Here is a 13,828-nt window from a genome sequence, read left to right as displayed (position 1 = left end):
ATTGTACAGAGGTCTCTTCTAGCTCAAAGAGATACATCATTGATGTAGTTTGTGTTCTGCCTACTTATGTAGGTGCTGGCAGAGTGGAAACAGAAGCATGATGAAGCACAGGCTGAGCTTGAATCAGCTCTGAAGGAGTCAAGATCACTGAGTACTGAGGTCTTCAAAATAAAAAATGCATACGAGGAATCATTGGACCAGCTTGAGACTCTGAAGAGAGAAAACAAAAACCTCCAACGTAAGTACTGACTGCATTCCAAATTTGCATTCCAAACTCCAGTGCTTAATATGTCTTTTGATTTAGACCCACTGTGTCTATTGATACCGTTTGTGATTTAGTTTGGAAGATGCAATTTTCCAATTTTTTAAATTTGGTATTGTGTTTCAAGAACACCTTCAGAATATGGTGTGGTGCCAGAACATCATAAACATAATATTGCCAGATAGAAGTATTGTCTCCTAAATAAACATTTACAACCAATGGGACACAATTTTTGTGGACATTATGTGTGGAATTATATTCCTGTCAGACAATATTTTTCCTAGCAATATTCTGCCTTACAACCTAGAATATTGTGAAAATACAAATTACTCATGGTTCTTTGAAAACTACCAATGTGTGTCATCCTTTTGGAATCTGAGTCCATCTCATTGATGTGTCCCTAGTTATCATTCCGCAGTCAGTTACACTTTCCTCTAAGATCCATCTCTAATCTCTGTTTCTGTCTCTAAACCTTGACATGTGCTAGGTCCCTCTCCAAACCCAGTGGATCAATTATCGCTCTACCCCTGGACCTGCTGTTTTAACCCTACCCCTCCTCCTACCTATACCCAAGGGAGCTGGTTACTAGTTTTACATTTATCATTCAATCATTGCCTCATGCCAAAATGCATCTTGTGAAATGAAGGTGCGAATGAGGAGCTATTTGGAGGAAGGAGTAATGGAATGCTGGGATTTGAAAGTTGGAAGAATAGGACAAAGTTATTGATTGTGAGGGTGCATACTGAAATGGTTATCATCCATAAGTTCAAGTGGTAAAAATATTGCAATAAACAATGTATTTGTTTTAAATGTAAAATGCTTTATTCTAGCTACTATTAGGTCAATCTCTTAGAAATCAAAATTTTGCACTCAATGCATTATTATTTAAATTTTACAGTATTTTCACATAAAACAATATGTATGTTCTTGCCTACGTATCTCACATCCACAGAGGAAAGATATTGCATCCTTTCTTGTAATCTCACTATGTAAATAAACGTTCTGCCTCACCAAAGAACCATTGTTAGAAGCAAGGGTGTAGGAAAAAAAAGCTTAATTTAGCTTTTAATTTTTTGTCCGTTGTGGTTGGCGTACTGTGAAGTTGCAAATTGTTCCAAACATCTTGTCTTCCTTTGAAAAACAAAAATAACTATTAATATTGTGTGCTTTTTACTCAAATGACTAATTTATTCCAATTTCAGAGGAGATTTCTGACTTAACGGAACAAATTGCTGAAGGTGGAAAGAGTATTCATGAATTGGAAAAATCCAAGAAACAACTTGAACAGGAGAAAGGTGAACTTCATTCTGCACTGGAAGAAGCAGAGGTATGTATGAGATTACCTTATTGTCCTACCAGGGCATTATAATCTATTTATGGAAAATTAGGTATATATAAATTAATAATGTTCCGAATTGAAAATATAATATCAATTAAGTAATGCATTTTCACACCTGCAGGCATCACTGGAACATGAAGAAGCAAAGATCCTCCGTGTTCAGATGGAACTGAACCAGGTGAAATCTGATATTGATAGAAAGATTGCTGAGAAGGATGAAGAGATCGATCAAATTAAGAGGAGTAGTCAGAGGGCAATGGAATCCTTGCAAAGCACCCTAGACTCTGAGATCAGAAGTAGAAATGATGCCCTCAGGCTAAAGAAGAAGATGGAAGGCGATCTGAATGAGATGGAAATTCAGTTGGGACATGCGAACCGCCAGGCAGCTGAAGCTCAGAAACAGCTGAGGAACGTTCAAGGACAGCTTAAGGTACTGCTTTTTTATAGAGATGCTAGCTATTATTACTTCCAAGAATGTTAGTTCACATATGTTTACCTCCCTTTGTTCACACTCAGGATGCCCAAATTCACCTGGATGATTCTCTTCGAAGCAATGAAGATTTGAAAGAACAAGTGGCCATGGTGGAGCGCAGAGGTAACCTGATGGCTGCAGAAATTGAGGAGATGAGAGCTGCTTTGGAACAGACTGAGCGTGGCCGCAAAGTAGCTGAACAGGAACTTCTCGATGTTACTGAGCGTGTGCAGCTCTTACACACTCAGGTATGCCATTTCAGAAGTGTTTCACAGCTTTTCATTCACTTCTCTCCACATCTTTTAATTTTTTCATCCAAAGCCCACAATTTTTAAGTACTCTTTAAGACATGTTGTGCTTTCCCTCACGTAGTCCCTTAGATTCCAACATGTACTAGCACTAACTCCATGATAGTCAAACATCTTCTGCTTGATCAGTTCTCCTGTTATAAAATCAAAATATTTGTTCTTGTCTGATCTTTTTTTATTGATATCTCCTTATTGCGGGGACTGTTGGAGTAAGCTGTAAATCCACTTAAAGCAATTGTAAATGGTTTTATTATCTCTATTGCTAATTCTCACATAGATTTATCAAGCACAATAAGGGATATGCTCAATTATTTGCCCTACTCTGCTTCTCTTAAGGTCCTAACTTGTGGTTTTAGTTTAGGTTCCTAAACCCAGTTCCAAATCGCTTGGTGTACTAATACATCGCTATGGATCTTTAACCCTTAAATATCCTAAGTTCTTAAGTTCATTATATTACCAGTTGTTATATATGCATCTCCCAACTCCTATTATATACACTCTGCTAAAAAGTCATTGACTTGTATTAGCAGTTTTGAGGCATTCTACTGCTTTTAGTTTAATATATTTCTTTTGATATGCAAAATTGTGTTATCGATATTGTGGTGATTGTCTAAATTGCTTGGCTGTATGGCGGGAAAAGCATGTCGATAAAATTAACTCATTTTAATTTTTTTTAAACCAAAGTAAAACATATATGCTTTCAAAATGTGTAAAAACATCAGTATGAAAATGAAATCATTAAATATGTTTCAAATATTATCAATAGAACACTAGCCTTATTAACACAAAGAAGAAAATGGAGACTGATAATGCTCAACTTCAGAGTGAAGTAGAAGAAGCAATCCAGGAGGCAAGAAATGCAGAAGAAAAAGCTAAAAAGGCAATCACAGATGTAAGTTGTGTCTTTTGTCCTAAATTGTTGTTTATAGGGAACACAAACTGAATCCGTGTATAAGTCAAAAATTTTATGATATTCATTGACCCAATCGTATCATAAATTTTGAAATCAATCACGATTACGATGTTTACTGAGGCTTTATTGAGATTCATTATTTCTTTCTGTACCTACCTAACTAGGCTGCAATGATGGCAGAGGAGCTCAAGAAGGAACAAGACACAAGCTCCCATCTAGAGAGAATGAAGAAGAACTTGGATCAGACCGTGAAAGACCTTCAACACCGACTGGATGAGGCTGAGCAATTAGCTCTAAAAGGTGGCAAAAAGCAGCTTCAGAAACTGGAAGCCAAGGTATGCATTAAAGTAGAAAATATTGGTGAATTAATGTTGAGTCATTTTAACCATCTGCTACACATACCAAGTGGCAGCCCATTAATTTATAGTGGGTACGGAGAGCAATCATAGTGCACCAATTCATTCTGTCTTGTACTACTTTTATAAAATACAGACTTCATTTCGACCCAAGTGATGTTCAGTCATTATTTCCCCATACCCGTGCCATCTCAGATCAGAAGTGTGGGCATTTGTATTGCAGTGATTAACTATGGTTTACACCTTGATAGCACTTCCATTACCACTAAGGCAGTAACAGAGACTACATTAAGATGTTTGCACATTAGGACAATCTGGCTGCTTTAGATGCACGTCTGTGTCAGGCGGGAATAATTGCAATCATGGAGCAACTGAGGCACACAATGAACATTGAATAACTGAGTGAATATAAACCCAGTGATAGAACTAGACTTAGATCTTCCAGGATCTAAACTGACTCTTACATAATATTCCAAGTATACAACTTCTTTATAATAAAATGCAGCTTCAGTTGGAGCACACCCAGGCATACATATATGTAACATTTCAAAGATGAAAAGGTCTTTAGGAAAGTTAGAGGTTCAGGGTGTTAAGTTTTAATTTGCTACAACTGTAATCTGTGAACCTCATATTTTACTATTATGGATTCCCTCTATCCTTCACCTTAACCTTTCCGTGCTCATTATGAGCTCAGCTCATCATGAGTCACGGTGCCGCTGTGCTCATGACGAGCTTAGCTCGTCATGACACGAGTAGCGCTCACACGCGGGGCTAATTCCCCCGCTGTGCTGAGCGCCCTATAGAAACGGGTGTGGTCATGACGAGCTCAGCTCGTCATGAGCACAGCATCACCGTGCTGCGTGACGAGCTGAACTCATCACGAGCACTGCGACGCTGCGCGCGCCTCCCTCCTCCCAGCACAGTGGGGGAATTATCCCCGCAGGGAAGGGGTTAAGGCTAACACACACGACAACTGCACTGCTATCACAATAGAGGACATATTTCTAAGAAATCATCTATAGTAGCCATTAAAATGTTGCTTACAATCCTAAAATCATTTGCCCTGTGAAGGAATTTCAAAAGAATTTCTAAGTAGTAGGTCTTATTATTCAACAACTCACTTCACATTCATCTAAGACATTAATAATCTGCTTTCCACATAGGTCATCAAAATATTCTTCTCTGCCAAATTCAAATCACATCCTTCCTTTTGGGATCCATGCCAGAAACCAAGCTAGATCCCAATTGCAGCACATCCTCTGTGTTTGGTGCAACAGGTATACATACATACAATAAATTGATTTTTCATAACAAGAATATTGTGTTACAGGTGCGGGAATTGGAGAATGAGCTAGAAGCAGAGCAGAAGCGTGGAACAGAATCTATTAAGGGAATGCGCAAGTATGAACGGCGACTTAAGGAGGTTACCTATCAGGTAAAACATAAAATCCTTGGCCGCGGGCAATTCTTCAGACTATAAACAGAGCACATAAGCGAGTTTGTTCTTGATGAATACTAACTCTTTTATTCATAGTCTGAAGAGGACAAGAAGAATGTCTTACGGCTCCAGGACTTGGTGGACAAGTTGCAGCTGAAGGTGAAAGCTTACAAGAGACAAGCAGAGGAAGCGGTACGTCATCTTTTCAAACAGCATTACAAACAAAAGTATCAGTGTCAAACTGCAAAAAAAAAAATAACTGGCCGTCAAGATCCACCCACTGCAATCCAGCACAAGAAATTGCTTCAAGCACAACTTTAAATTGATTGTGGAAACTGGCGTAACTAAGGCACAACAAACAGTCTATCAAGTTATGTATAAAGAAATGCTTAGATACAGATATAATGTGCGGCAGTAATTTATCAGTCATTTCACTAGGAAATGTTACAACTAGGCAATCTTGTTCTTCACAAAGAACCAGCGACATTGAAACTACTGCCACTTTTCGAAGCCCAAAATAACCTTCGTAGCCTTTTGAAATAATAAAAAACAAAAAGTGTATGAATTTGAAACCGTCTTTCAGTGTGAGGAATTCTGGCCCTACTCCATTGTCAATTACAGATTTTATATTATGCATCAAACAGGTGAATACTGGACCAGTTTGAAATCCCTGCTGTTTGCTTGCAATTTTGACATCAATTTCTTTTTGCTTTAATATCCTAGCCAATGAAGTTCACCTATCCATCTGGAATCACACTAACGTTACTTTTTCACATAGATAATTGATGAAACTTTTAAAAGTATCAGCTGAGTACTTTATTTTCATTCTATCACTCTTTTTAATTTTTGTCAAATATTAGGGACTTGGCTTTGCTTTAACTTATTTTAAACTTCAGAATACATAATTGCCTGAAACTGCAGTCCTAGATTGCACTAATGGGATGAGATATTCTAATTGTTTCAGGAAGAACAAGCCAACACCCACCTCTCCAGATTCAGAAAGACTCAGCATGAACTGGAGGAGGCTGCTGAGCGTGCAGACATTGCGGAGTCTCAGGTCAACAAGCTCAGAGTCAAGAGCCGCGACATTGGCAAGGTAAAAATGGTTTTGTTTAACCTTCTATATAGTATCAAGAGTAATAAAGTTGTGCTAATCGGGGTTCATGGCCTTTTAAGCATGTTGGAGTTGGTTGGGATGGGATTATTTGTTTACAAATATTGTGTACATTTTAGAATATCAAACATGACAGGTGACAAGAGCCTCACGATTGCTTGTCCAGAGCACATAAAATACAAGCATTTTCAAATTGTCTTAGTTTATTAATATAGCTGAACTTGTATCTTTGGTGGAAATTAAATGAATTCTCCGACTTTTAATCTCACTAATTAAAAGGTCAGCTGAACAACTTAACTAGATAGAAGCCTCTCTATGCAATGGTAGGTTAGAAGCATTTTACCACAGAAATGTTGAATTACATTCATTAGTTTACAGGTTATACTCCTGTTCATTGAGGACGTATGCTCTTTAAAAATTAATTATGTTCAAATGACCTGAGGGCTATAGTTCTGTAGCAAGACATTGCACTCTCGAAAATGGAGCAAAATGTCATTTAAATTTCATAGTTTATCATTGTGTCACTGTAAAATGAATATTGAGCCCAGGCCTTGGCAGAGTTCGTGGAGTTCTGCTGCGGGGAACTCTGTGAAGTGACAAAAAGCTCTGCGGAGTTCCGCAAGTGGCAGAGTGTGGTGCATAGTACCATTTGTGTGAATCTTCCTGCCACTCAGGTAGCAATTCTACCCGAGCAGCAGCTGGCGCTCGCCAACTTACCATTGGTGACCATGAGCGGGGAAAAAACGTCACTGCACTACACGGAGCAGAGTTTTCTGCACCCCCTCCAGCTCCGCAGAGCGGGGAATACAGAAAACCCCATGAACAGAGCGGAGTTCACCGCCCAGGACTAATTGAGCCCTCTTATGAAAATACAGCTCACACAAATAAAATCAGCTAGCAATAAACATATTTATTTAACTCTGAGTGTATGATATGCTCATTTTTGAGATTCTTTTTCCAATCTTTGTACAACCCTTTTATTGTAGTCCTCGACCTATTAATTCTTATAACTGATGAGATGTTAATTTCAACTAATGGGATGGCCAGCCTTCCTTAGCAATGTGCAGCCCAATATATGAATCATATGTCCAAATCATTGTACACATTTTTAGTAATTGCCGACATGTGGATTATTTGTCAAAATGTAAAGTTTTGTAAAATTGGCGGACATTAGAAAAACAACATTGTTCTTTTTTTTACAGAAGGCGGAAGAATAAGGAGGTGTGACAGTCCAAAGCAGAGGATGATCATATAATATGACTAACTTTGTGATTGGCTATATACTGTACATAATGTACTATACACATAGGTCTAGATGAAAATAAATTTTATGTGAACACAATATTTTTTGTTGAATATTTTATCACGTCTGCATTGTACTGATGAATTAAAACTTTAATGCATACCTAAATTAATTTTACATCTCTAACAACAGAATGGTTTAGTTGCAATATGTTGCAGTGTAGAACTCAAATCAATGTGGTGAGGTTATCCTTAGAATGATAACTAGTACACAGACTGTTTATACAGCCAACAGAGCCATCTAAGAGCACATCTTCAAAGACTGAATATATTCCTAACATAATGACATAGCAGAACCAATTTCAGATTAAAAATAGTATCTAAATATTCAGGGTGCCTTTTTTATACTTTAGCTTTGATCTGGATTTCTATTTGTTGCATGTGGAGATCACAATATTGTAAGACCAATGCAGTTTTGTATCCCAAATTTCTACATCTTGGTTGTTGGACAAAATGTGTATAAGAATGCAAGTCCCTTCACCATTTGTATATATATATATATATATATCTTACTGTAAAGACTAATTTCAATGTCTCCAAGTAGTCTTGTTTCATCAGCAAGTGTCAAGAAACTTAACAATGGGCATGGCTTTTTGAAAATGACAAATTAGTTGTCAAATTGCCACTTTAGAATTTCCAGCACAACATCAGCCAGCTCACTATGTTTATACTCGCCCACTAACCACATATATGCTGAAAGAATGGTAGATGCATGCAAGATGTCGTGCAGGAAAGGGTACTGCATGGCTCAATAACCATTGGGGTACGAAATAATGTGTACAGAGTACAAGGAATCTTTTTAGTGGAAGCACAATTTGCCCCAATTAAATCCTGTATGCAGGGGAACCAACATGTAGGTGGAACTAAAGCTCCTCTCAGTTGGATTCTGAAAGCTCTTTTTATGTTGATCACATAAGGTCAGGCAACAGTTGCACTGTCTAGCTAGACCTACAATTCCATGTAGAATAGTGTAGCCCAGAAAACTCAAACACAAAATTGTATTCTAAAGTCTACAGTTAATGACTGCCTTCCTCTCATCTGTGCAGCAGCCAGAGAAAAGGAAACACAGTAAATCATCTTGTTATCTAAGGCACTTTAATTGCATTATATTACCATGTGCGTGCCCCTGAAAATTCAAGCCGAGGCAGCTCGATAAATAAACTAAATTATCACAGCTGAATGGAGGGCACACACTTTTTGTGGAAGCACACAACATCTGTTCAATTAGAACATGTGCTCCTGATTACCAAAATGCGGTGGAGTCAAAGATCTTCTCCTGGTAGTGCTTCATAAATCCCTTTTTAGATTGATCACAAAGTCTGGCGACAGCTGCACTGTCATCTCAGAGCTAAAAACTGTATTCAAGTGGTATGTAGATAGGTATGTATACTTACTGAGTATCATCATCGTCTGCCATTTTAGACCAAAGTAGTCCACCAACTAAAAGCAACTTAGAAAGATACCTTACATTTTCTTTCAACTAAAAACTATATCCTCATGCTGTAATGTTCAAGAAATCGTTAAATCCCCCCTTTATTGCTAAGAACACATTGCCATATTTTTAAATCCTCCTCATACTCAACTCACACAAATGCATCTAAAGATCAATCTTCTCCAGCTTTTGGTCACTGTAATGAATGTGACTTCTCACCAATAGTCACACCCAAGCCCTGCACTCCCACTTTGGAGGCGAATATACCACAGCACCTTTAAATAATACACTTTAAGCAGCATTCCCTTTAGGTGAAGCAAGTTTACCATTGCACCTTTAAATAATATATGTTTGAGCAACACTTCCAAAAGACGAGGCAAAGACCCAGCACCCCCTTAAGGCGAGGTAAGAAAAAAAATCCAGGTGCATTTAACACACACACACAAGTTTATTAAAGCAACATTTCAGAACGGTAGGCCAAATACATCAGTAAATGCAGATTCCCAAATATCAAGTGAACAATCAAATCTACAATTAGAATAAAATGCAGTATATACAAGTAGCAAAGAGTGGAAAATATATACAAAAAGAGAATGGTTAGGAACACCTCACCGATTGAATTTACACCATCCTTGCCAACTCAATCAGGGCTCAAGTTCCGTCCCCTCCACAGCAATACGTCTATTCTGTGGTGAACTTCCACCTGGCCCCCGAAGGCTCCCAGCTTAAATACCATTACTCAATGTGAGACGAATCTTCTAGAAAAAACCGAGTGGCTGTACCAGTCTGCATCATGGCCAAGAGGGAGGCTGACCAAGCTCCCATATTTTGACTCATCTTTCTCACATCTTCCAGCCTATATCTCTACGAAGCTCCAACCAGGCCTTCCAGAGTACATTAAACAAAAGCAATCGCTCAGAAAACAAACAAAAAAACCTTGAGTGTGAATAACCCAAGCAACTTGCAAGCACTGTTGTGCATGCAGAAAAACTGCAGCAAGGCAAAGCCAAGGGAAAAAGATGACATGAGGCCATGTCAAAGCCAATAGTAAGAAACCCAAACAACTTGAAGCAAGGCAAAGTCAGAAAACAAGATGACATGAGACCATGTCGAAGCCATTAGTAAGCGCTTGACAGCTCTCACTTAAAGACAACAAGATTACAAGGAAGGAGAAGCAGGCATATGCAGGACCGTCTCATATCCAGGCTAGGGTACAATAACACACCAAAGTCAGTTAAAATGGTGGTAGTTGAAGTATATCAAGAGGGGACACTGTTCCAAGAGTAGGGTGTAAATCATCACCCACTCATCAGGAAGGGAGAGTAGAAGTGAGAGAGAGAGAATCAGAAAAAAGAGGAAGAGGAACAAGGAACTAGTCACGAAGGTGAGGGCAAGGTATCGCCTCTTTTGTTAGCCCTCACACTTCCCGAACTGAGTCATGTTTCATCATTGGGCTTATGCTCCACGTCGGTCCGGCGCTGAAATGCCCGACGGGACACCATAGGGTGCCAAACCACAAGAGTGGCTCTTTCACTACAGTTACAATAATCATGGTTAATATTTTCTTGGTCATTTTTGTAGTAATGTCTTCTTGGTTAAGAATTCAAGATTACATAATGCTGTCATACCACCCATTCTTCTTCCATATGATGACAAGACTATTTGAAATTGCATTAAGTATACACAAGAAATGAAACTCAAGAAAAATTACAAGATTTAGCATTTACATTTTGGAAGTTATTATGTCCATCAGTCAACATCCAAAGGTCACATAAAAAATATTGCACACTTTACCTATAATAAAATACCCTTTGTCCACAAGCAATTTGTCTATCCTAGTTTAGACACAATAAAGAAGAGCGATACAGTTGCTTCGAACTTAAAGGATAGTGTACTCACCATCCTAGTGTAACTCTGAGGAAAGAATATTACACCAGTGACAATGGTATAGTAAACTACTGGAAACATTTGGTCAAAGTAGATAGATGACGATCAAATACTTAGGATAGGCAATTTAAACGCCAACTGTGTACACTATGTATGTAGCGTGGTGGGATCATGTGAACTCATCATGAGGCTCCTTTCATTCTAGGTCTGCTCGATGCTCTTGGTTCCTCAGGTACATGTTCTAGGAGCAGGCTGGAATATGCTCCTAGCAGCTTTTATTCAAATCTCACTTTGTGCCAGGCCAGAAAACTTGCTCTCCGAGGGCTTGAAATCAGGTCCTGAATTTTGAGGCAAGACAAACTCTTTCAATGTTCCTCGGATGGCCAGACAGAGATTCATTTAGCAATCCAATTGTTCTGGCTGAGCAGCTTCCGAAGTGTCATTGGATTTGGAATGTATCTTTAAAAATAGAAATAGCATGTCAGGAGTAAGTTATGCAAATTCATCCCACTTTTACTATTTTGGATCGTATTTAGAGTTTGGCAAACGGGTACTCAGTCACAAATTTGATGGATATCATGTGCATTTATATATAATGAACCTGTGATTGGGTGGATGCAATATGTATAACGTTTGTGACTTTGTACCCATCCACTAAACTCCAAATGTCTTTTGTGCACTCTTTTGGAGTGCCTTAAGGCACTAACTAGGCTGGTTAGCCAAGAAACTCTCTTGCAACTCTACCAAACACTAACACTTAAGCTCCGTCTACTTCAAGTCTTTCCAAAACCTTCTAATCACACTTCCCCAGGATGTCTCCAACACCAAGTCAAGAATGGATGCCTTTATGAAATAGGCTAGGTTTAAATAGATCTCATCACATCAAATTGATGCCAGCAGAGAGAGCAACACCTCTCGGAATCTCCAGGATATTGTGGGTTTCATCTTTGATGTTCTGAGCTGGAAGGTGTCACAGGGAGGGTCGGCCAACATTCACAAGTGTAAATACCTCATTACATTTTTTTTTAATGGGCTCAAGCATCAGGTTTGCCATGTGTTATGAATTGGGTCTCTATTTGGCAGAGGTATGCACCCTGGCTAAGTAGGGACCACAATCCTAGTCAGGATAAGTCAGATACACACCCTAAATTAACCTGTACTCATCCTCTGGTAGCTTGGCACAGAGCAGTCAAGCTTGACTTAAGTGAGTGTTACAGTGTATCTATACAGAAGTTCAAATGGGTGAAAGCCAACTCATGTCTGTAACACCTCTCTGCAAGCAAAGAGAAGGGATGGCAAGAAGGCATGTTATGTTATGTTAAAAACACTTATTAAGCGCACGTACACCATCGGTTTCATGGTGCTGGAGTGAAGGTCAAGGCAGTGGGCAGGGAGAGCACTTAATCAGTATATGCTTGAATGAACAACCAGGTCTTCAGCTGTTTCCAGAACTGAGTTAAGGAGGTAAGAGACCTTAGCTCAGCTGGGAGAGAGTTCCAAAATTGTGGTGCTAATACTGAGAACCTTAGTCCACCATACTTCTTCCATTTGGCAGATGGAACTTCCAATAAATTCAGGTGGGAGGATCTAAGTTTGAGTGGTAATGTAGCAGCGTAAGCGAGCTGAGATGAAAGCCAGGCCGTTACAATGTAATGCTTTAAAGATGGTGCAACCCATCTTAAACGCACAGCGTTTACTCACTGGAAGCCAGTGAAGGCTTTTCATTAATGGGCTAACATTATGCCATTTAGGCTGATGAAAAATCAGCCTGGCCGCCTGGTTCTGAACAAGCTGGAGGCGCTTCAATTGGTATACCGGAATACCGGCATACAATGAATCCGAGAAAACAAAATGGAGAGTAAGGGATTTTGCCCATCAACGATGGACGAGAAATACTCCTGATCCCCTGATCACGAATGTTCAAAAAACAAATGAAGGAGTATCGCCCGATGAGTAGGTAGAAGGTTTTCCGAACGTGGAATCAATATTCCTTGTTAAAAAAAACCCTCACTCACCACCTAGTGGTGACATGCTTCATCATCGGGGTCCACCCTGGTGGCCTAGCGTCACCAGGGTGTGCTTCGACACCTGGATTGCAGTGGAGCAGGTTGTGAAGTGTAGGTGCAAAAGAAAAAAATACAGTGTTAAAAATTGTCCTGGTTATGGCTTTATGAAATGAATTTTAATGAAAAAGCAACTGGACAATATTAAAATAAAGAGTGAGATACTGGAAGGGGAGTTACGACCTACGTATCTCAATTATGTGTTAGTAGTGCATTGGTCAACATGTTTCAACCATATGGGGGCAATCCCCGGTATTCATCAGGACCAAAGGAGATGGGAGGTATGAGTCCCCTAAAAGACTCACCCTGTCCTAAATCCTTAATAGACCAGTGGTAGAATATACCATTGGACAGACACTCTCAAAAATGTGGAGCATCAGTAAAAACCTGTGGAGAAAAGAGATGAAAAGAGGGAATCAGGCGCAGATTGTTATTACTAGCCTGTAACGTCGTGCAGACTCTTAGTGCCGAATCTCAGTGCATACATACTGCATACCACAGTGGTGTTTGGAAAAGGCTTCTAACGTTGTTAAGCGTGCTCATAAGGTGGGAGTGAACGCTTTTCATGGAGACTGGGATACGGTTGTATCAAGAGTTATAGGTGCGTGCAATGTAGCATGCAATAAGTCTATATTTTATCTTTTGTTTGGGTGCGCAATGGAGATCAGATTCGAGATTTCTTGGTGATATGCGCCACAGTAAAATAATGTGGACGAATGCGCATGAGCAAGGACCATATTGTGGCTTTTAGTGCTTAAAACACGAACAAACAAGACTCACAAACATGTAACGTGGAGGTATTCACAAACGTAATATGGCTGAGGGCAGGCTTACTTGAGGCGTGTTCCTATGAGGCTTCAACGTGCCTGGGGTAGGTGCGTCACGGAGTATAACGTATTCTGGGTAAAGAAATGTTGTACCCATGGATAAGTATTGGGTTAG

General features: G+C 39.3%; 1 protein-coding gene across 1 annotated transcript in view; it reads left to right on the top strand.

Annotated features, from left to right (window-relative positions):
- LOC147701929 (myosin-4-like) overlaps window positions 1-7,544 on the top strand; it is a 66,413-nt gene extending 58,869 nt beyond the window's left edge. Inside the window, exons 32-41 of the mRNA XM_086930555.1 lie at window positions 73-238; window positions 1,465-1,589; window positions 1,723-2,031; window positions 2,118-2,321; window positions 3,148-3,273; window positions 3,459-3,629; window positions 4,981-5,085; window positions 5,185-5,280; window positions 6,053-6,184; window positions 7,405-7,544. Coding sequence (XP_086786681.1) covers window positions 73-238; window positions 1,465-1,589; window positions 1,723-2,031; window positions 2,118-2,321; window positions 3,148-3,273; window positions 3,459-3,629; window positions 4,981-5,085; window positions 5,185-5,280; window positions 6,053-6,184; window positions 7,405-7,419 — 1,449 coding nt within the window. The 3' untranslated portion in view covers window positions 7,420-7,544. The remainder of the gene's footprint in view (window positions 1-72; window positions 239-1,464; window positions 1,590-1,722; window positions 2,032-2,117; window positions 2,322-3,147; window positions 3,274-3,458; window positions 3,630-4,980; window positions 5,086-5,184; window positions 5,281-6,052; window positions 6,185-7,404) is intronic.
- The last annotated feature ends 6,284 nt before the right edge of the window (window positions 7,545-13,828 follow it).

The sequence above is a fragment of the Lissotriton vulgaris genome, chromosome 7, assembly GCF_964263255.1.
Source record: "Lissotriton vulgaris chromosome 7, aLisVul1.2, whole genome shotgun sequence".
NCBI classification, from domain to species: domain Eukaryota; kingdom Metazoa; phylum Chordata; class Amphibia; order Caudata; family Salamandridae; genus Lissotriton; species Lissotriton vulgaris.
The sequence above is the reverse complement of the archived record's forward strand: the minus strand, read 5'-3'. Positions and strand labels throughout refer to the sequence as shown.